General features: G+C 39.4%; 1 protein-coding gene across 3 annotated transcripts; it reads left to right on the forward strand.

Moving 5' to 3' along the window:
- The first annotated feature begins 1,613 nt into the window (after positions 1-1,613).
- Positions 1,614-20,693, forward strand: rif1 (replication timing regulatory factor 1). Of its 3 annotated transcripts, none has more exons than XM_073855131.1 (36): positions 1,614-1,834; positions 2,720-2,841; positions 4,646-4,724; positions 4,843-4,939; positions 5,020-5,150; positions 5,226-5,317; positions 6,518-6,707; positions 6,799-6,891; positions 6,978-7,116; positions 7,197-7,348; positions 8,503-8,617; positions 8,771-8,947; positions 9,187-9,297; positions 10,019-10,081; positions 10,198-10,295; positions 12,069-12,155; positions 12,372-12,445; positions 12,531-12,711; positions 12,811-12,918; positions 12,996-13,145; positions 13,250-13,349; positions 13,433-13,712; positions 13,796-13,838; positions 13,934-14,133; positions 14,249-14,342; positions 14,439-14,570; positions 14,663-14,805; positions 15,065-15,154; positions 15,243-15,303; positions 15,433-18,318; positions 19,122-19,244; positions 19,332-19,418; positions 19,556-19,671; positions 19,760-19,913; positions 19,988-20,102; positions 20,191-20,693. In XM_073855131.1, exons 2-36 carry the CDS (start codon positions 2,729-2,731, stop codon positions 20,433-20,435), a joined length of 7,119 nt encoding a protein of 2,372 aa, XP_073711232.1. In that variant the 5' UTR covers positions 1,614-1,834; positions 2,720-2,728; the 3' UTR covers positions 20,436-20,693. The 3 variants fall into 3 exon arrangements, with proteins under 3 accessions (XP_073711232.1, XP_055070617.2, XP_073711230.1); XM_055214642.2 differs by having other exon boundaries at positions 1,615-1,834; positions 15,430-18,318; XM_073855129.1 differs by having other exon boundaries at positions 1,615-1,799; positions 15,430-18,318.
- The last annotated feature ends 2,987 nt before the right edge of the window (positions 20,694-23,680 follow it).

The following is a 23,680-nucleotide window of genomic DNA, read 5'->3' on the forward strand; positions in this document are numbered from 1 at the left end:
AATGTATTTCATTTTCTAACATTTACACTTAGACCACATTACTAGATTTTATGATTTTCTTTGACTTTATGAGTACACATAAATGACAGCTTAATGATCTTTTTTTTGTGTGTGTGTGCATGTACTTAAAGACTGCATACACAATTGTTTTTGTCACTGGTGTTACCTTACTTTAGCAATATTAAAGGTGTTTATGAAATATTACTTTTTTCAGCTTTAAAGCTTAATTTGTAAGTGTAGCAGAATTCAATGATTTTAAAATTATCATCATGTCACATGTGGAAGATTTTATTAAATGTGAAAGAAAAAAAACATTAACAGTCACTGGTGTTACTGATCTTCATTAGTGTTACCCATAAGGAAGGTAACACCCGTGACAATTTTCATGAAAACTGCATTTTACAAAATTACTGCTGAAAAGTATCAAACCACATGTTGTCAATCATTGTATACTACCCAAATTAAGTACTTTAATCCATTTGTATTCTAGCTTTTTGCAATTCCCAAACAGTTAATGAGGTCATACCAGTGACTTAAACTAAAAGCTTCATATGAAATCATGAGATAAATGAGAAGATTTTTGATAACTGAAAAGAGACAGCAGATCTCCAGGAAATTGAAAGAAGGAAGTCAAGTGATGTCATCAGTGTGATTTTGATTTTAAAAAATAAGAGCTTTTTTGTTCAACGGTAACACCAGTGACAACTCCAGGGGACCACTACTTTAATTATATATTGTATAATATTTATTTAGCATTTAATTTTTTTATGTAGTCTACATCATATATTTGATAGTTATGGACATATTATTGTATTTTAAATGGAAGAAAACACTGTTTTTGATCTCAAAATAAAGCATTTCCCTTCTGTATATGACTGTGGGGATGAGCATTTCTATGGTGCTTGGAATTCTAATTAATTAACAAAAATCAAATAGTGCTACATTGATGGCTCAAGAAGGTGTAATTGTTCAAATAACATATTGTTTCATTTTAAAATATAAAAAATTGTAACCGTAAAGTGTTTTTCAAGTGTAATGTTTCTTTAAAGGCTAGGGACAGAAAAATTGACATTTCCGTAGAATGACCCATATACAGTTTAGACCCATTCTTTCTGGGATGATTTATTTTTTAAATTGAAACAGGACTATTTAGATACTTGAGTGGGTCACCTACTTGCTGTTGTTGTTCAGTGGTAGTTTAATTTAGTGGAGGTACACTACTGCATTCTATTGCACAGCAATTTATCCTACTGGGTGCAAAAGGAGTCAATATTTTATACATCAAATAGAATTTAAAAGTCATACATCACAATTTAAGTTTATTCTGTCAACTTTTGTAGGACTACACTAACATACAGGTATGGGCAGAAATAGTCCAATAGACAACAAGACACAAAACTCCAATTTTGATTTGATGGGGTCTTCTTGCATTTTGTAATGATATTCAGTGGACACTTTTGTCAATGGTTAACAAAACAAAAAATAAATAAATAAATAAACACGTATGAAAAATTCCCAAATAAAATAATTTCATTTTTATCTTATAAAAACTTTCCTTATTGCTTCTTTTATTCACTTCATGATTTATTAATGAATGGGCGGGGATTACGCGGGGTTGAAGGTGACGTTCGCAGCGCGTAGTGTTTGGCGCCAGCATTTTCGCGGGGAGTGAGGATTGGACGTATACAGCAACAACCTCGATTAACGATTAAAACAAATACTCTTCCTTGTTTCACGAATATAAAGTCCGCGTTGATGATATCGGCTGTATTTGTTGATAGACCGTCTGCAGCCCTAAGGTGAGAGATCTCGAGTCAACACGTTATGCCTGTTGGTAAGTGCGTTTGGGGGCTGGGTGGGTAACACGATGAGGGTAACTAGCTCGCTAACTCTGTAGCGCAAGCTTCTTTTAAACGTTAATTACATTGATTTGAACTCAAAATATACGCCAAGCTTTTATCTCTGGAAGTTGTGTTCGTTGTGGCCGCGTGTCCGGAGTTGTACCTCAACACGTTTATACGATAGCCGTGAAACGGGATCAATAAACCGATCTATTGTGTGCTAAACACCCAGGGCCCACCACCACGAACAACTGTGTGCTTTAATGCAACTAAATATAACAACACAGTAATGTCGTTTTGTTTAGTAATAAAAGATGGTGTATTGTTATTAGCATCTCGTGCACCTTGCTAGCACTAAACATCACGTGTATGAGTTTTAAGTTTTATTGTCCCCAACTGCGTTTAAGTTTTTTGCTTATTAACACAGCAATGCAGGGTAGATAACTGAATTTAGATCAGTTTTGTATCGCAAACAATTCTACCATTTAACTTCGTGATCTCATCTTTTTTACAGTAAAGCATGAGAACACGATGTTCTTGCATACACTGAATTACTTCAGCTTACTCGCAGTACCAATAAAACGACTGTTATTCACAATAATGTGTGATGCACTGCTCCCAACAACAATCATATATAGATCATTGTCATATGCGTTTGGCAAACGCTTATCCAAACTGACTAACACCCCATTCAATACATTTTATCCGTGCATGCATTCCTGAAAATGAAACGCATCACCTAGTAGTGCTAGCACTATGCTCTCTCACCTTAACCATAAAAAACCTGCAGCCATGAAGTTGTGTCTCCCCGAAGTTACACGTTTGGTACAGTCAGAGTTATAAATGCTGTCACTTAAATGGGTTTGCATGTCCTTCAGGTTGAGAGGATGATGGCAGCGGTGCCTGTATCTAGTGCCAGCATCCTTCCACTTCTGGAGTGTCTGGAAGATGAAGCAGCTGGGTTGTCGGAGCATACAGATGCCTACATCACCATAGCAAAGTAAGTGTTCACCTACAGTACAAATGGATGGACAGCTCCTTGCCAGTATTTTATGTATATACAGCTAATGTCCTTTCCAGGTGTGATGCGACAAGTTTCTAGCTTTAAGCAAGTTATTGTCTATTATCAGACCAGTAAAAATGTTATTGTGGTGCTGTTGCATATAGAAGCTGTTTACATCTGGTATTAGGACGCGGTTTGGTCGGATCACAAGTGGACGACGCTAAAGACGCTAAAAGTTTTGAGCTACATTGCATGATTACACACAGCCCTCTCGTATGCCATCATATTGCTTAGTTTATCTGGCACGTGTGCAGCTCGGACATTCACATAACGCTGCTGCAAAAGGTTTTTACGGAGGCTGATTAAGGTGAGTGGTCGGGGCAATTGATGTCTCTCCTTTTGAATCGCGCGATTGCGCTCACACCATAGCCTTCTGCTTCTTTTTTTTTGATTAAACGATTTATGTTTAAACAACAGCAGAGAGACTCGCCCACAGACCCCTCCCCCCCAGAATATCAAGACAGGTGCGGTTAAAGGCGGAGTGCACGATATCTGAAAACGCTTTGGAAAATAGAGTCGGGCAGACTACCAAAACATACTGTAGCCAATCGGCAGTAAGGGGCGTGTCTACTAACCGACGACATTGTCTGGGTTGCGTATGTGTGGGGCGGGTCTATCAACAGAAGGTCCAGATTCTATTGGGGTAGGGGCCTGTTTGTTTAGGTCATACATGGGCAATATACGGCCCGCATAGTGCTTCAATGTGGCCCCCGCAATGCGCTCGCAATTTGGATGAAACTGTCATGTTTGTCAATACAAAATAAAATATAAAATAAAAAAGAAATCATCTTCTCACGTCTTGTGTGTTCGTATGGTGTGTGTGTGTTATGATTGTTTGCACGTGGGCATATCGCTGTAGTATGAATGACAGTTGATTATTATGCAGGGTAGGAAATTAATCCTTGAAAGTAAATCCAGTTATTGTAATGTTAGAGTAGCCTAGGTTAGACAGGCCTAGCAAAAATAAATATCAGGGCCCAGTTGCATAAAGCACCTTAAGTGTAATTTTCCCTTAAGTTGTTTCCTTTAAACTTAAGGGTGTTGCAGAAAAACCCTTAAGTTTTTCTGTTGTGTCTCCATGGCAACAATAGTATTTTATAACAACAAACCGGGGTTGCTGTCATGAAACACTTAACGATTACCCTTACCTAAGAGAACCGTTTAAGGGATTATATGCAAAACTCTTTAATAATTATCTTACAGTAGTTAAGGGGAATTTACCCCTTAAGTGTCATAGTTAAGGGAAAAACTTAAGGTGCTTTATGCAACCGGGCCCAGGCCTTAAAATAGGCTGACAAAGTCAAAGTAGAGTAGTCTTATACATATTTGCATTGAATTAATTTGTACCATTTAATCAATTTTCCCAAGTGTGGCCCTCCGCTTACTTTGCCAAAGTAACTGTGGCCCTCAGGCTAAAACTGTTGCCCACCCCTGGTTTAGGTGATTTCAAATATCAACATTGGCTTTCAGAGATCATGGACCCTGCCTTTAAAAGTGTACAAAAGGGATTAATTACAATACCAAATGTAAACGTGAATGTGTGTGTCTCGTCCACTCTTGATTCGATTGACCAAAACGCATCTTAATACCAGGTATGAACAGCAAAACTTAGTTGCAAAACTAACAAAGCTTGTCAGTTGATAGTGTTGTGCCTGTTTAGGAAACTGTGTGAATGCTTACTAGTATTTAAGCAGCGATTGAAGGGTATTTTTTGATAGATTGATCATCTTTTCTTTTTTAGCCGCCTTAATGGAGAGGATGGCCGTCAGTTTCTGCCTGTAGTTGTAAAGCACTTTGCACGTCTTAGTAAAGTCCTTCTGGTAAGAGTGACTGATTTGTCACTTTATTTGTCTTTGTGTCTTTTTAAGAATCCAAAAAGTCTTTGTGTAGTTGCTTTGCATCAAATTAGATGTCTTTAATCCTTTATCTTGCTTTCAGGTGCACATCTCCAGTGAGAATGAGGAGCTGTGTCAAGCTGCCCTGCAGGCTTTGGGTTTCTGTGTCTTTCACTCACACATTGTTTCTGTTATCCCAGGTAGATAAAAATTGGTTAGAATGAAATAATGTTGTGCTCACGTATTGCAATTTTTCACAGATGTTGTCTTTTTCCTGCAGCAAATGTTTCAGAAGAGGTGCTGTCGACGCTCTGTAGTGTGGTTGTTAAATCTAAAGAGAAATTTACGTGTACCCGAGCATTATGGGTAATTTCAAAGCAAAATTTCTCTCCGGAGGTGGTGGCTAAAAAGGTATGTTTCTCATGATCTGCTCTTTTGTATTATGTTTTGTTCAATCTTTTAAAATTGTAAATTTTGTACTTTCAGACACCAGAAATTCTCAAGAGCCTGGAGGCTATGCAGACCAGAGAAGTTCAGTCGATCCTCATTGATCATGAGTCGCTTAATGTCATCATAAGGTATGCAGTTTTTAATTTTTCTCTCTTCATGAACTTTCTATGATCCATGCAGTACTCTTTATACTAAAAGTACTCTAGGGATGGCATTGGTATGGATGTATCAGTATTTAAGATGCTGGGGCCTCATTTATCAAGCGTGCGTACGCACAAAAGTGTGCGTAAAGTGTGCGTAGAAACAGTTTTACGCAAAGTGTGGAATTTATCAAATTGCACTTATACTTAGAAATGTGTGTAAATATACGCACACCTCGGAGTATGCGTACGCAGAGCATCTAGTGGTAGAATAGCGATACTACACAGGACCCTGTTCCAGTGAGTATAAAGAAGTGTCTATTTATTATCCACAAGCAGGTGTTAAAAATGATTAATGTCAGTATGGTAACAGCAAATAAGTTTAATGATTTATTTGTGATATGTATCTGTATCTGTGAAAGCACATGTGATTTGTATTAATGAAGTCTCCGTCAAATGCTTGACACAGTGCAATGGCGTATCTTGCGTTATTGGAAGACTTGGCAAATAATCCATTCCGCCGGTAGCGCGTTTTCAAAGATCGCGCCAATGATGCTGGTTATATATGCTGCTGTCCAAGGTGGAAAGTTGTCTGTCCTCCTCCAGTTGCACTCGTTTCACGTCGGTGTGCTGTGACGCGTTTTTTTTTTTTTTTTGCTGATAATTTAATGTCAAACCACTTTTTTATTTCTAAAAGTGTTCTCATACCCAACGGAATTAAACTCACTGGTAACATGTTCCCATGCAGATTTGTTTTCTTTTGTTAGTCATTCCTCCCATACTAAGTAAACCAACAGGATGTGTTATTAGGATTTAACCTCATCCACCAGTAACTCAATTTCTGCGTCTGTAAGTTTCTCTTTTATGCTTTCTTTGCCATTATTGCGACGAGGGAAAAAGCACAACCACGTGACTTATAACGGGAGGTGTTGTCACCATATATGGTTCATTGGAGGCGTTTCGAAATGCAAATGAACATGAAAGTGCACGAGCATGGTGCTTAAGAACAAGTGGGATTTATCATCAAGGATTACTTACTGATGTGCGTACGAACCACGTGCGCACGTTTGATAAATCCCGATTTTTTTGTACTTAGGCACATTCTAAATTTCATTCGTAGGAACAAATATAGAACATTTTCTACGCAATGTTGATAAATGAGGCCCCTGGTTTTGTGATGAACTGTAGGTTACTGGAGCAGGCACCGTCTCAGATGGCTGTTGGGGCTGTGTGCTGGGCCAAGCTGGTCGTTCCTTTGGTGGTTCACTCTGCCAATAAAGTGCGTTTGCGTGCGGCAGCAGCCCTGGAGCTGGGTATGCCTCTTCTCCTGGAGAAACAACAGGAGGTGGCTGCCATTGTGGAGCCCATGATGTCCTCTGTAAGTGCTAACTCTCATATGTAAATTCTTTATAAACAGCTTGTGTGTGAGTATTAAACACAACTAACATGATGCTTTTCTGCTGCTCTAGGTGCTCATCCCTGAAATGCAGAAACTGTTTTCTTCTAAGAATGAAACAAATATGCTGAAGCTCTGGTCTCTGTTTGTAAGGCTTCTTGGGAAGGTAAGATGCCCAGAGTCGCCAAATGCTTCATTTGAATTCCTGAAAATAGCCAGCGTTTTTATATATTGTGTGTATGTTTTTTCCAGTTGCTCCACAAAGGCGGTGCTTTCATTAACTCTCTGCTATATTTAGAGGAGTTGGGTTTCCGTAGCTCTTCTCCTAATATTAAGAAGATTGCCTTTATTGCTTGGAAGAGCCTTATTGACAACTTTGCCCTTAATCCAGGCAAGTTTTGTGTTTTTATTTTTTGTATTCTCGGGTTCATTCCCAGGTTCATTAAGTTATAAACTCTTTGTCTTGAGCAGATATTCTGTGCAGCAGTAAGCGTCTGAAGCTTCTTATGCAACCACTCAGTTCCATTCATGTCCGGACCGAAGCGCTTATGCTCACTAAGCTGGAGGTGTGGTGGTATCTTGCCGTCAGACTTGGTCCTAACCTGGCAGCTAACTTTGAACAGGTAAATTCACTGTGCTTTGGCAGATGTGTTTGTAACTAGGGTTGTGCCGATAGACGACAGTATCGTGTATCGATGATCGTCAGACATATCGTTAATAGCGGGCTTTTATGACAATAGCTGCCGATAGTTATTATTATCCTCATAGTTTCGCATTAACATGCGCGCATTGCATGCTTTTCCTCGCATGAGAGGATTTGTGGGCTTTACTCAGTCCTTCCAGAGTTTTTTTTTTGTGATTGTTGCTGGCAAAAATCCTTGATCTTGCGGCACATTTTCTTAAATGCGATGGAATATGTGGGATATTTATGCAATTTTATGTGATGAAACTGCGGGAACTTGCAAAAACTGCGGTTTTTTTTTTAGCTTTTCAGTGACGTTCACATCACAATCACGTCACTTCATAACTTCAGCAGGTAAATGCACAATTTTTCAACTTTCTGCTAAGATATGTGATTTTTGCTATGAAAATGCGGGGATTATGAAATCATGCAAGCCCTGCATATTTTGTGCACAGAAATGTGCAGTGTATGCTGCGAACATGCGGCGTATTTGGAAAAATGCGTCCCCTGCATAAATATGCGGACTTTGTCTGATTATGCGTTAAATCGGTCATTCACATAATCGTGTTTTTCTGGAGGGATTGTTTACTTGTGCACTGTGCACGTGGACCCAATGCGCGATTGTTGAACGCTTGCTTGGACCTGAATGCGCGCGGCATGGACACCTGAACTTGTAATACGCGCGGCTGACATTTCCTTGCACTAGAGAGGTTGTTAGGCACGCCGCGGGTTAAAACCAGTGAGTTTGTTGTTCCCACTCCCTTGCACGCAGGAAATTTTTGAGAACCTGGACTTAATGACGCGGATGGACTAATGGCATCAGTTTTAAGAAGCTTGCGGTAATGACAGTGTTTCCCTTGCTTCTTTTTTGTCCACTAATCAAGTGACTTGTCATAAGTAAAAAATGAACAAAAATAAATGCGCAAACTACTGCCCGCCCCCGATACTATCACGTATCGGCGATCTCACTGGCTACAATAGGACAATCTCAAAATGTCCTATCATTATTTGTAACATAGACTTGCAGCCTGACCATGATTCCTGCTTTGGTATTAGGAAGCTAAATGTTTTTATCCCTACAATACACCATCATAGGTTGGCATACCACTGCTGCATAGCACACTTCCTCCTGATTCTCCACTGCAGTCTCCAGTCACACCTGCTCGAACCCCTAACCCAACCAATGGCACCCCCAACACCCCTAAAACAGGTACAGCTCATCTATGTCTGATTGTGGCTTTGTTTAGTACATTATAAAGGTGTATAGTAACATTAGGAGAGCACATTAAGGTGAAAAGTAATCTTTAGGATGAATGTACAGATTTTATTGATGTTTAAAATGTGAGGCTTGATTTCTTTGTAGGCGTCCCGTCCTGCAGCACACCAAGCGCTACTCCACGTATGAATCTGAACAGCAGTATACAGGCAGCTCAGTCGTACCGCTCCATTCAGCTTCTGGGGCTGGAGATGCTTCTGCACTGGCTTATGGGTCCAGAAGTCACAGATACAGCCGCTAAAGAAAATCTTCAGCTCAACCTGGGTAATCATGGCCATTGTTTTTTGTTTTCTTTTTACTAATGATGCCATGATATTTTAAGCCATTTAAAGTTCTTGAAATGGTTGCTTCTTCAAAATTGGTCAAGTAAATATTTACCACTCATTTAAGTTCTCAATTTTTGTAACTGATGGTAAAAAATCAGTTTGTAATATAGACAGTAATATAATGAACTTATCTTTGTGTCAGTATGTGAATATGTATGTTTGTTTGGGTTTTTTTAGATCCCCTAACACACCCGCTCATCACCAGTCCTTCGTTCTTCTGCAGACATTCCTCTGTCCTCATCACAGCTGTCCAAGATGGCTTAATTTCTGTAGGAAAACATGCACCAGGTATTCAAACATTTAAATGTCATTCACATATAGCTGAGATGAAACTATGCAAACTCCATTTTTATTTTAGTACTACTTCTGCTTGGCCCGCTTGGAAGAAAAGGTCTATATTTTCTATAACTTTTTTTTTGACACCGAATTGTCATCTCAACATCATGACTTTGGCTTTATGCTCTTTTAATTTCACATAGACCAATAAAAGCTGTTTTTACTTGTTCCGTGTAGGACCTACACTGTAGGCTGTGCGTAGCCTGATGCACAACACTCCAAAAATTTAATGACGTGTCCGTGCAACACGGACCACGGGCACTGTGATTTGTCCACTAGAACTCAAGAGAATTTGTATTGCATTTCCTTATATGCATTTCTGCTTGTAAGGGTAAAAACAAAAATATGCCAAATGATTTTTAACTCGAGCTGCAACCAAAGCAGTTGCTGCTGCTTTTGCTTTGCCTTGATACTGTGTGTACACCAGTGAACATTTCTTACTAGTGATATGCATGCGTAAGTGCACGTTAATGAAAACAATGACGCAGAAGTATAAATGAAAACTGACGTGTAGGGCTGATGAAAAATTCTAAATGCTTGAGGGACAGTTTTTCTTTGGGTAATAATAGAAATTGTTATTTAACATTATATAATAACGATATTAAAACGAAGAACTTCCTAAAGCAAAACAACATATTATAATAATGCTCTGACTTCTGTTTTTTCCCAACAGAATCGCTTCTCAATCTTGTTTGGCGAAGCCTCATTGGTTTTGTTAGCACAGCAATAGAAGCTGGTAAGTCGTTTAGGCTTTTTATGATGGTGGATAATATATATTAACTTGCACAAGTAACTTGAAATGGATTCGCTTCCTGGTAATGTAGACTAGTTCCCCTCCACTCTCATCAACAGGTAAGAAAGAGCGTCAGGGTTCAGAGGTCCTAACGCTACTTCTACAGGCTTTGCAGTCCATACTGATCTCAGATGTTCTGCCAGCGGAGCGTGCACTGGTAAGATGACACTTTGGCTGCGTCCGAAATCTCAAAATTGCTGCCTTCTGAGGCAGCTTTCCAAGGCAGGAAGGCATCAAGGCATATCAGAATTCAATGTTAGGTTTACTTCCTGTCTCCTGAGACCTATTCGTGGGCGTACAATAAGAATGTGATTAATCGAGCCTGGTCGAGTTCGAAAAAATAAAATGGCGGCCAAGGACGCGACTGGAGCACAAATTTAGTGTAAATAAAGGTAGATTTTCACTTTTTACACCTTTTTAATTGCATTTCTAGCGAGAAATTAGTATTGTAGTTTCAAATATGTGATTAGTTATCACAAAGGCACTCTCTATTTATATTTCAAACACGCTGCCTTTGAAGTGCGTCCGAAACAGTGTTGTTTTTGGCAGCCCTTTTAGTTTTCGTTTTAGTCTTAGTCTTTTGGACGAAAATGCTTTTAGTTTTAGTCACATTTTAGTCACTTGTAAAATTTATAGTTTTAGTCGACGAAAACGCAAAAAGGTTTTAGTCAAGTTTTAGTCAACGAAAACGCAAAAAGGTTTTAGTCAAGTTTAAGTCAATTTTAGTAAAAAAAGTATTTTTAACCAATGAATTTAGGTTAAAAAGTGAGGTGTATTTAATAAAATTAAAATGTGCATTAAGGTTGTCCCTGAGGGCTTGCCGTTGTTTTAGTCGGTGTGCCTTCTGCGCATGTCATAACAAAAAGTTATGAAGAAAAAAGTTTAGCCTAATATTCCCTCGTGTTGTGTTTGTGTGTTACGCTGAGACCTCGCTTAAAAAGTTGAGAAACGTGTGCCTTGCCTTATTTAAATACATCACAAAAAGTATTTGAAATGGGCTTAGGTTTGACAAGCAGATACATGTAAAACCTTAAGCTTACCATGAAATGTGTCACAAGCCGATTGTAGAGTAAAATTGAATGTATATGATATGTTAACAGCGTGACTTGTTAGTTACCTTTAAAAAATATTAGCGTGATGAGCCTTCAGGTGCCGCTTGAGATTGGTGGTATTCTTCCCACCTAGTTTGTGGCCACATTTACTGTCGTCTCCCAATATGCATTCTGTTTTTCTGTCTGAAGGATTATACTGAAAGTATGTCCATAAATCATCTCGTCGTTTCCGTTTATTGGCGTCACCGCTACGGTCCTGTGAACTCGCCACAGCCGCAGGTGTGTTGTTGTTGTTGTTGTTTGAAAAATCTGGTGCGCGTGCGCGGCATGGCGGCAGCCGGGTGGTGGGCGTGGGCGTGAGTGAGACTGTGTTGACCCAAAACATGGATAGAAAGCGGCAACATTTAGCTAAAAACAGACAGATTTCACTCAAAATAGGCAGAAATGACATGCATTATGAACGTGAGACTTATAATCATTTTCGTTCCGTCTCGTTTCGTTAACGAAAACTTGAAAGCGCCTCATCATGTTTTCGTCACCGTAGAGACATTTTTAGCCAGTCATCGTCGCGTTAGCGTCATAAAAAATATGTGCGTCAACGAAATCATTTCGTTATCGTCATCGTTGACGAAAACAACACTGGTCCGAAAGTCTTTCATGCCTCCGAAGTCATTTCCTCATGAGGCAGCGAGGCAACGAGTCACTGCCTTGAGTTTTCGGACGCAGCCCTTATTGCGATAGCGACTTATGATAATGCCTCTGAATTGTAACCCTTTTATAGAGGAAAAAAGTTAAATTCCCTCAAATTTGGTCAGACTTTTTGTCTGTTAAAACAATGTAGGTGGTTGTTGTTTTAACCCACTGTTTGTTTGCTGCAGGTTCTTTTGGAAGCCACAGTTAAGGGAATACCTCAAAAGGTTCTTGGTTCTGCAGCTTATCAAGTGGCAAACATGGATGTTTTAAATGTAAGTCCTATTTTATTGCTCTCGCAGTGAATTCAGTCAAGCTCCGGAATTGGAGATTTTGATGTTTAACATGTTATCTTAAGGTGGTCGATTGATGATCTTAAAAGTGTATGCTTAACCCTTTTGAGTTTTGCATGTCTATCATATTTCTTAGTTGATCTTTCACATGTGCAGCTCAAACATTCATGTAACCCTACTTTTCCCCATTTTGTTCAGGGTACACCAGCCCTTTTCCTAATACTGCTTTTCTACAAAAGTAGCCAGCTTCCATCATTTCTAGAAGATGAGAGGTGAGCATAGACCTTTACTACATATACACAAACTATTTTAAACAAATTTTTTTGTGTTGCTTAGATGAGTTCTGTTGTCCTGTAGGTTTTTCTCCAGCCTGGAGACTCTTGTAAGCTGTGGGTTCTGTGGACCTACATCTCCCCTGACTTTTGGAGAGGCTGTTTTAGGAGCAGCTAGTGGGATTGTGGAGGCTGTTAAGAACAAGAAACAGCTCTGGAGGATGTGGAGTGTGGTGATTAATCTTCTGACTGACACCATCACACAGGTACTATACTCAAATCCTCCTCCTTTACTTGAAAATGCATTTTGCGGTACCAAGATGATAGCTGTTTTTTTCTCAACATAAATTATTTTTCCAACACAGACCAATGAAGTGAATCAAGGAGATGCTTTGGAACATAATTTCAGTGCCATTTACAGTGCCTTGATGTTCCCTGTCATTCACCTGTTGCCTGATTCAGCCCTATTCCAGGTCAGTTTTCATCTCATTTTTCTTTAAAACCTTTCTCCTGTATTATGCAACTAACCATTACTTTATTTCTGCAATAGACAACTCAGAAGTCCATGATAAGTACATGGTCCAGACTTTATAAAGCCTTTGCACGATGCTCAGCTTTGGTGGCCACGGCAGAGGAGAATGTATGCTGTGAGGAGCTGTGTGCCAAGATCTCGGCATCTCTACACACTGAGGCTCTGAAGGTATTGAATCTTCAACTGCGATATTAGGGATTCAATTTTGTACCGAAGTGGGGTGTTATATGTTTGAGATGGCTGTATTATAATGTTTTGTTTTTTTATTGTAGAATTTGTTTATGCTGGATGCATTAGCAAATATCCTGCTCATCATCATAGAAAGCCTGGACTTCTCTCCTTACACCCCTCAGTTCCAGCAGAAGATGAAATGTAAGACTTTTACTTTATGAGAGAGAGAGAGAGAAATCTTGAATAATGGTACAGTGTCGTCATCTTCATTTGTTAATCCACAGCTCCTCGGACTCCCTTAAGTTGGGTACGCAAGAGAAGCAAACCTCTGGGGCATCTTTCCACCTACCACACTCTTCTCAGACAGATGCTAGATGCATTTTTATCTTCAGAGCCCTCAGAAGCATCTGCAGAGGCAACCGGTGGCGTTTTAAATGGACTCGGCTTGACACTGATTTCCATCTTGTCTATACTTTTCACCAATATCACACTGCCCACATGCATACAAGAGGTGCTGTCCACTATCACCCAGCCACTTGCACGTCTCTATGAAGAGTACTCGAGGTGTGTAGATTTTCATTTTATATTTTATACATTGAACGTCTTTTTCCCTATTGTCTTATTCTGGATGTTTGCTTTTATATTAGATTTGAGGAGCAGTCAAAGCCCAATTTTACTCTTGGATCCAAGGTACAAATTTACTTCATTTTGAAATAGATGCACAATGTAATATCTCATAGCTTAGAAAGTTTTCTTGACAACTTTCTGTATTATTTGCTGTTTAGTTGGAGAAACTGGCCACAGACTTGCTTGGCTGCCTTCAGACACACTTGACTTTGTTTGACGATGAGCTGCTTGCCGTATTGTCGCCTTTGCTTTGTGTGTTTTTCCCACACAAGATCAAGCAAATTCGCACTATTGTCACTCATTTCTGGAATGCCACCTTTGGAAAAGCAGTGGCCTTAACTTACCCCGAGGCTCTTAGGTAAATCTTTAGCGTAGCACACTGTTCACCTGTGATTTGTAACTTGTTGAGGACCAAATCAGAAATTTAAATTTTTTGAAATGACAAATAAGCAATTATATGTTTTTTTTTCAAGTGTTGTTTTAAATCAAGCTAAGCAGAGGACTCCATTGATTTTACCTGGATTTGAAGTCGTTGATAATCCAGATGATTGCAGTGGACCGTATTCGGTATGCACTCAATACTTCCTCTGTGCAAATGTTGGCTCACACTGGTGTTTAATCAATAGCAAGATTTACTAAAAAACTGATATGATTTGTAATCAGAGCGAGAGTTCTCAGATGGACCCTCAGATTAGCGGTGTGAAGGTGACTTCTGTTGGAAAGAGGGACTCTCTGTTGGCTAGGGCTGAAGAGCTGAAAGGAAAAAGCTCTGTAACTGGAACAAAACCTGTGTCTGTAAGTACGATTTATGTAAACTAACATTTTAAACTTGAAAGTTTAAAACTAGAGTTTTAAAATTAGTGTGTGGCTTGTATTGCCTTTTCTAGATGAAACTGGATTTTGGATCCCCCAAGCCACGGAAACGTGAAGCTATTGAAGAGGAGGCATCGGTAGATTTTGTTTTTATTCCCCCTGAGACAAAAGAGAGAGTGTTGACTGAACACCAGAAAGAAGTCAAAAGGACCAAAAGGTAACACTTTATTTACATTTTGCCACGTGACCCCGTCTGTGAAATCCAGGCTAAAGTTTATAATCTTATTTTGAGATTATGAGCCCCAGAGTTTGTTGTCAGTCTTTGACATGACCTTAGTCCATATTAAATATATCAAGGTTATATTTTCACAGAATGCAGAATGTTCTTTACATTATGTAGGATGTTTTTATGTTAAAATCAGATTACTTGGGCTTTAATTCGAGAGAGTTTTTCACAGACTGTTTACCTTTTTTAGGGTTGATATTCCTGCCCTGTACAATAATCTGGATGCCTCTATGGACACCACAGTCTTTACACAGTACTCTCAAAGTCAGGAGGAGTCCATGTATGTATTAACCTTGTGGGTTTATTTCTTTACTATTTAAACAACTGTAGGGTTGTTTAATTTAATAATCTTGTTTTTTACTTTTTAGAGACAAATTAACAACAGATGATAATGATAAAACTAAGGAAGATGATAAGGTTCAGTTGGAGGTAATACATTTTTTACCATCTCACTTTTGGTAGTGCTTTTTTGTAGAAGAAATGCATGCATGCTTTGAATTAGCGTTATTATTATATTAGCATCATTTGGTTTTAAATCTGCTTCCTGTCCCCAAGGAGATTGGCCCAGTTGAGGAACCAACCACAGATGTTAAGATGACTCAAGATGGCACCTCATCAGATGCAGAAACGCCAGAGAAACCTGCACAGAATGAAAATCAGACTACAGAGAAAACTGAGACACCAATTCGTGATGTGTCAGCTGATGCGGGCGGACACGAGAAAAGTGGATTAGATTCGTCCAGCCCTAATGTTTCGAGTTCTTCGGATATGATATCAGGTACACCACCCAAACCCAACAGCAGACGGCAGTCTTTCATAACCTTAGAGAAATATGTTGAGGGAAAGCCAGCAAGTCCCATGAGTGATGCTAAATTTACTGGTCCACTCACTCGGAGATCGAATCGACTGGATGCTTTAAAGTCATCGCAGACTACTCCACCTGCCTCTCTTGACTCACAACCTCAGACTACGAAAGAAGACTCGGAAAAACCTCAAGGGATTAGCACTACTGAGAATGAGCAAGAAAAAATGGAGGTAGAAGATGAGGTTAAGTCAACAAGTCATCCTTCTCAAAGCGCAGATGAGGAAGAGGATGATGTGGTCCCTGATACTCAGACCCAAGTATCAGTTAAAGCGCTTGAGGAAAAGGACAGTTTTTCCCAAGCAAATGTAGAGGAAATGACATCTGTTGAATATGATAAATCCTCTTCTGGAGAAGAATCACAGATTTTTTCTAACTCACAAACTTCTAGTCAAGAACCAAGAAGGTCAGGTAGACGTCGTAGTAGACCTCTTCGCCCAGGTGAGGATCCGGCCGAAAGGGAGCAGAGCTCTAACAAATCTCAAGAAGCAGTCAGTCAGAATGTAGATTCTGCACAGACGAATATACAGAAGGCAATACTTACTCCAACAAATACAACGTTGCCTGGAAGAGGAAGGAGAAGTAAGGTTCTTGAAGAGACAAAAACTGGAGGAAAAGAAGAACTTGGACACACTGATTCTCAGATTTCTTCTGCTGAATCTTCACAGGCACTTTCACAGGAAGTTGATATGTGTGGTCATGAAGAGCTTAGCCAGACTGAGACTTCTCATGAGGAGAGTAAATCTATGGCTCTATCACCAGGCAGGACTACGAGGAAAACTAGACAGCACAACGTCAGTCCTGAGGGATCCACAGATATGACGGAAAAATCAGGAAATTCTCAAAATGCGACATCCACTTTAAGAACGAGACTTTCACATAAACATGTTTCCAGTACAGAGACCGATAGCCAGCAAACGGGCAGATTGCGAAGATCGAGGAGGTCCGGTGCAGCTGAAACGGAAACCGCTGGATCACAGACCAAAGATCAGGATGTGAATGACTCCCAAACACCGTTGAAAGGCAGAGCTACAAGACGAAGAAACGCAGAGGAAGGGATTAACACTAGTAGTGATGCTACACCAACCGTTTCTGCAAATACTGAGAATTCACAGGCTGAAGAATTAACCGGGTCTCTAGATTCTTCTCAAGGACGTGGTAGATACCGAACTCGATTGTCTAAAGGTTTGCTGTCCCCGGCTGACAATGAGCCGGAAAGCTCTGATGGCAAAGAAGATGGACCAAGGCCTAAAAAGAGACCACGAAATCCACTACCCACAGAGGTGTTACCATGCACCACCAATGTTCCTGAAGTGGTGCAGAATAAGGAGGATGTTCACTCAGAAACCTCCATGTTACAGGATGGGGCAGATCCTGAGCAGAGTTTAGTTGACGTTTCTGTCAGTGAGGCCAAAGAATTTGGGCAAGGAGATAAAAAGGCGCCTTCAATTGAAAACTTGAATACCTCTAAAAAAGAAATCGATCAAGAAAATCAAAGTGAGACAGTGTTAAAAATGGAAGTGGAACCAAAAACAAAAGAAATCATCCATATGCCTATTGATGACAAGACTGAGGTTGAAGCACCAACATCGTCTTCAGAAAATAAACCAGTTGGAACTGAAGATTTAAACGTGAAGGTTGAAAGACTGCATAAATGCCCCCATACCAGGGGACGCGGTCGTGGTCGTAGACGTTCTAAAAACTGTAACTGCTTTTCAAACCGTGGTGTGTTGCAAGACAGTGACTCGCAAGCATCTCAGGATCTAAAAAATGAACCGGTTGACGCCTCACAATCTGATCAGTCCATGTCTGTATCACAGGAAAATCAATGCACAGAAATTGCAGATGTTGTCCATGCTGCAGCAGACATGCAGTCATCTTCAGACATGCCTGATCAACTCCCATCTGAAGTTTTGCCTTCTGAAAGCTCTGAAAATAAGCTTGGTGTAACTGCTTCTCAGCTGTCAGAAGCAGAGGATGAATCTGGGAAGAAGCCTGCAGAAGAGGTTGATGCGAGTCGGTTAGAGGGTTTAAAAAGCACAGACGTTCAAGAGCACAACGATGAAGCGGATAGTTCGGAAAATGCTCCAGGAAGTCAAGAAGCACTTCAAAGTTCAACACCTCAGGACACGTCTCCAAGCAAAGGCCATCCGGTGGAAGATGCACCTATATGTCAAGAGCAACTAGAGTCCTCCCATGTCCAGCAAGCAGTGGAGGAAAGTGAAAACCTCAACATTGCAGAGAAAAGTGAAGAAAAAGCAGATGAAGAAGACGAGGGTATTGCTTCTGAGAAAGATGCTCAGGTAGAAAAGCAGGATCTTCCTGCAGATGTACAAGAAACGGCTTCTGATGCTGTTAAAGAGTCATCTGTACCTCTGCAAAGCAGTACATGTGATGTCTGCTTGGATTCTCCACCCAAGCACAAACCTTTAGATGCCATCGCTGGAGAGCTAGAGTCTGGCCAGAGCCCGAGCAGAAACAAAACTCGTGCATGGTCACCATCTGCTTCTCCATCCACCAGCATTCTGAAGAAGGGACAGAAGAGATCTTGTGATGAAGATACTCCCTCCCCACTTCTGAAGGTATTTGATAAGATTATTTGATATGAAAGAATTAAGAAATACTAAGTTTTCATTTAAAACAAATGTGGTTAAGCGATGTTGGGTATTTTTTAGGCCTGGACTGGTTTCACAGACGAGGGCTTGGCTAAAGCCAGGACTAGGCCTTGGTTAAATTGAAATGTTTAAGCATCTTTTATAAACATACATTTGTTTCAAGATAAACACCAGTTAACACCCTTCTCAAATCAATGGCACTGGCATATTTTAAGATTTGTCATTGCAAGTTATTTTTAGTTGCGACAGCTCAAACGCGTTTTAGTCTATGACTAGTCTTAAAGCAACACTATGTAGTTTTTTACCTTTAAATAATGTCTCTAAAATTATTGCAGTGATAGAACAACTTTTAACTGGACAAATTGTACTGTTGTTGCAACCTGAGCAGCCTCCTAGCTGCTACAAGCACACTCTGAAAGTGGCGGTGGAGGGTAGAGCACACGGCCCCGCCCCTCCCCCTGCCTGCAGAAGAGTGTCTGATACCAGGCACTGTTGTGCTTTTCAACCACATGGGGGAGCCAGAAGTCATTTTTTTCATGGAAACTACATAGTGTTGCTTTAAGCGCCAAAGTTTACTACATTTAATAACAACATGTGACGTTTCGAATATCTGAAGACCTTGCGTGCTCAACTGGCGACGTTACATGCACATTTTAGTTGAGCACCCACTTCACGTTGATGTGCAAGATTTTGTTTAGTTTTTTGGGTCACTAGAAAATGTGTACACACGTTTTAAACAGTGCGTCTCTGTATATCTCTTTCTTGTGCAGTCTCGTCGAGTTTCTTTTGCAACTCCAATTTACCAACAAGAATTGGCTGATGACATCGATCGACGTAGTCCGGTTATTCGCACCAGCTCACCGAGGTCAAAAGTCTTGAGTGTACAGCCGAAGGTATGAATCCTGGATTAAAAACAATTTATGAGTCATTTTATTCCTGCATTTAATAAACACTTTGTTGTGGGCTATATGTTGTTGCAGTATATTACTACGCCCACAAAAGGCTTTTCAAATCTTAGCCCACGTAACCTCAGAAGCCCTGGGTACAAAAGTTCAAAGAAATGCTTGGTATGTTGGTTTTTTGTAATGTACTTTATTACAGAGATGGTGGCAAATTTTTGGGATAGATTTGTATCATTTCAGCAACTTTTAAACAGCCCAGAAAGTGAAAATTGCCAAATGTGTGTTCATTTTTGAAATTGTAGATTTCGGAGATGAGCCAGGAGCCACGGCCTATTGCTAAGGATTGTGTTTACCCAGCACTGGTTGGCTGCTCTACCCCTGTAGAAGCTGTTTTACCACAGATATCATCTAACATGTGGTAATCAAGATTATATCTAGGTCTTTCTGAGAAAGCTTTGAGAATGAATGTAATTGCATTACAAATGTTTATTCATGTATGTGTTCAGGCCTCGTGGCTTTGGTCAGCTGGTCCGTGCCAGGAACATTAAAACAGTTGGAGACTTGAGTGCCCTTACCCCCAATGAAATCAAGTCACTTCCTATCCGTTCACCTAAATTATCCAACGTGAGGAAAGCACTTAAAACCTATCATGAACAACAGGTAGTGTTTATCTTATTTATGCATTCTCACCTTTCATGCAAGACTGTTCTGACGCATCAAATTTGACTGCACAGAAAAAAGGACGTTCTGATGAACTCAAGAGTTTTGACGAAATGGAAAAGATGACATCAGAAGACACGGAGCTTCCACAAAACCAGGATGAAGAGCAAACACCAGGAGAGCCTCAGGGTAAAATATATAAGCATCAATAATGATTTTATACTATACTGAATTTATGTAATAAAATAATAATTGAATCCATGTTTTTTGTCTCAAGTTTCTGCAGATGACAAACCCACAGAAGATAATGTAGATGCAGGACAGTTAACTAAGGAGAACAAAGCGGATGGTTTGCTGTCAGATGTTGTAGCGCTTGGTGAACGTCTAATCCCAGAGATGCTTGGTCACTGTTCACCCAACCAGTTGGGCCTGATGCACGAACATCTGAGTGGAATGATGAGAAACATTGTAGTCCATCTTCAGTCCCGCCTGCCGGGTAACCTTGATGATAGCTTGGCATGAGGACACCATTTTTACGTTCAAGACTTTTATTTCTAACTTGAAGATTCGCAGTGGACTGCTCGTTAGTTTTAGCTCAAATTTTAGACGATTCAATACAAATTATGCTCTTTTGGAGGACAGCTTCTTAAGTGAGTGTTGAATATTAGGCCTTTATGTATTTTATGGATACAGAGTGGTTGATTTTTAAGACTGTATATTGTACTGAGATGCCAAGGAAACCTTTTTTATTTTAAAAATAAAGCTATAGTATTAATAAAATGTGTTTTTTTCTCCTTTTCCCCAAACTACTACATTTTAAGAACATGTCAATTAAGAAAAAAATCCATTATATAGCAATTTTTTTTATTTGTTGCTGCAAATGATACGGATCTGAAGTTGGCTAAAGCTGGGTATACACCAAAAGATTTTTAAAACGTGATGAAAAAAATCATGTTTGTGTGTTGCAGTGCCACTATGTGGTCATGACAGCACACCACGCACCATCAGATTAACTTCACAAATGCAAGTCTCAGCTGAGAACGCAGGAAATCTCGCGCCATTTCTCTTGTCCAAATGTGACTTCACAGTAAACAAACATGCCGAACAACAGGCATAAAGAAATGGCATTAATACAATGGACTGCTTTTTTGTTTCACGTGACAATCTACTGCGTGTGTGTGTGTTGGTCCTTGGGGGTTTCCCCCACACAACAAGATTTCTGATTGAATACTTACGATTTGCAATAGACCTCTTCACGGTTCACGTCACAGGCGGTTCCCACTGCGCATGTCGGGGTCAGAAAAGTCATTACAGCAGATTGAGTTGCGTATTATTTGGTATCGTAAAAAATGCCTACTTGCGTCGTGGGCTTTGAAAATCGCACCAGGTCTTCTGTTAAGTTTTTGCGATCCATGCAGAATCTCATAAACAAAAAATACAACATCTCCGGCTGCAAGCAATTAACGTGCAGACTGCGACAATGCAATTATTAAAGAGGCTTGTGTTTGTAGTGCTCACTTCATTTGAGGTAAGTCATCATTTTTCAGCCCTGTTAGATTAAATTATAAACCCTGAATGGTATGAACAGTTTGACCCCATGCTGCGTGCGCACCCGATAGTCATTCAATGTTTACAAACCTTGAAGGGGTCTATTGAAGCGGCCCTAGCGTGCTTCTTAGCAGATTCAGATGCTCTTAACACGGTTCAACCACAAAGACAATCGGGAATTTACCTAGGATTGTCGTAAGGGGAATATCGGCCCAAATTCAGCCCGAATATCTTGTGTACCAAGTTTAAGCTAAATCGTTTTAGTAATCTGCTGAAAGATCAAACTAAAACAGTTTTACTTTTTAAAAGAAATTGTTTGCCCCTAAATTATAATCAGAGTTCTTATTAACTGTAAAAATTAAGAGATGAGACCATTCAGTTGAATGCAGGGCTCCAGACTGCCACCATAATTTGAGAGTGTGCCACTTAATTTTACATCCTGTCGCAGTGCGACCAGTAAATTTGACCTTTTTTTTGTGATGTGACACTGAATTTGAAACAGCACATTGTACTTTCTGCATCTACTATTAAGTATTTATTAGTAATACAGTGGAAATTAGTAGAAATGTGATTATTTGGTTAGCATGTTGATTTACAGTGTGTGCCCCTAAATTTTCTGGTTGTGCCCCTAAAATTTTCAATTGGGGCCACTGTGCTCCTAGTGAAAAAAGTTAGTCTGAAGCCCTGGAATGGTGATCTAAAAAGCTAAATTACACACTGCAAAATGTTAGATTGTTTCAACCTAAAATTGGGTAAAATATGGACAAATCTTAGCATAGAATTGGACTACATTTTCTTGAAAACGTTTTTATTGTAGGTTACATTTAACTTTACTATTAAGCACCACAATATTAATTTGCAAGGTGAGCAAAAGAAATGAACCACTTTAATTTGATGTGTGCTGTGATGTGGTTTGTTAACTGAGTTTTTCAGTAATGCAGTGGTTTAATGACATTTTGTCACCCTGGACCACATTTAGTTTTTTATTGATATTTATACGTCATATGAAAGCTGAATAAATAAGTATTCCATTGATAAATAATTTGCTAGAGATAAATGCAACCTATTTGAAAATCTGGAATCTAATGGTGCAAAAATCAAAATAATGAGAAAATCGTCTTGAAAGTTATCCAAATCAAGTTCTTAGCAGTGCATCCACACAAAAATGTATACGTTTACAGTAGGAAATTTACAATATATCTGCATGGAACATGATCTTTACATAATATCTAATTTGAGAAATTTATATAGAGAATTTATTTATAATATTGAGCCAAAAAATTTATTTTTGCTACATGCTACTTCAGACTTCAGGTTTTGTAGTCCTGGGTCACACAAATACATTTAAGGGGACATTTCATGGAAATCTGACTTTTTTCATGTTTTAGGGCTATACTTGGGTCCCCAGTGTTTGTATCAACCTAGAACATGTGAAAAAGATCAACCCAGGAACTAGTTTTGGTAAACCATTCTCTGCAAGCAAGTGAAAAAATAGGTCATTGAAATTTAGCCCCCCTGTGATGTCAGAAGGGGATAATACCACCCCTTAATCTGCACTTTCCATCCACTCCACTAGCTTTTACTGCAGAGATCAGCTCATTTGCATTTAAAAGGACATTTTGCTCAAACCTACAAAGTGGCAATTTTAACATGCTATAATAAATTATCTATATGATATTTTGAGCTAAAACTTCACAAATGTACTCTGGAGACACCAATGATTTATTTTACATCTTTAAAAGACCTTGTGAAATGTCCCCTTTAATTTATCTTATATCATGGGACTGTTGAATGCTTTAGTCTGATTGGTTGACAAATGATCCATAGGTATACATTATTTCTCGATAAATGCACACCTGGCCTGTCAAATGTCTTTTAGAATAACCACCAAAGTAATGTCTTCACAATGTCTGTGGTATAAGCAGAATAATTGACTCCAGTCCTTTGAATTATTTGAAAATAATGCACACCCGCAGTATGCATCATGCCGCATTACCACCGTAGATGTGCATTATTTTTGAATAATTTAATAGCATGTCGTCAATTATTCCTTACATAAATTCTGTGTAATTAAACCTCAGAAGAATAAGGCTACTATATCCAATAACACTACACTGTATAATTAAATGTTTGGTTTATTCAAAGTTTTTTGTCATGAATTTTATTTGGCAGGGACGTGAAAGGATGCCCCAAACGTGAGATCCAAGACATGAAACAGA

The sequence above is a fragment of the Misgurnus anguillicaudatus genome, chromosome 17 (assembly GCF_027580225.2).
Source record: "Misgurnus anguillicaudatus chromosome 17, ASM2758022v2, whole genome shotgun sequence".
Classification (NCBI taxonomy): Eukaryota; Metazoa; Chordata; class Actinopteri; order Cypriniformes; family Cobitidae; genus Misgurnus; species Misgurnus anguillicaudatus.

Coding starts and splice junctions, on each gene's coding strand:
- rif1 (XM_055214642.2), top strand. CDS start 2,729: ATGATGGCAGCGGTGCCTGTATCTAGTGCCAGCATCCTTCCACTTCTG. Junction 4,940..5,019: donor CATTGTTTCTGTTATCCCAG/GTAGATAAAAAT, acceptor TTTTTCCTGCAG/CAAATGTTTCAGAAGAGGTG. Junction 19,914..19,987: donor AAACCTATCATGAACAACAG/GTAGTGTTTATC, acceptor TTGACTGCACAG/AAAAAAGGACGTTCTGATGA.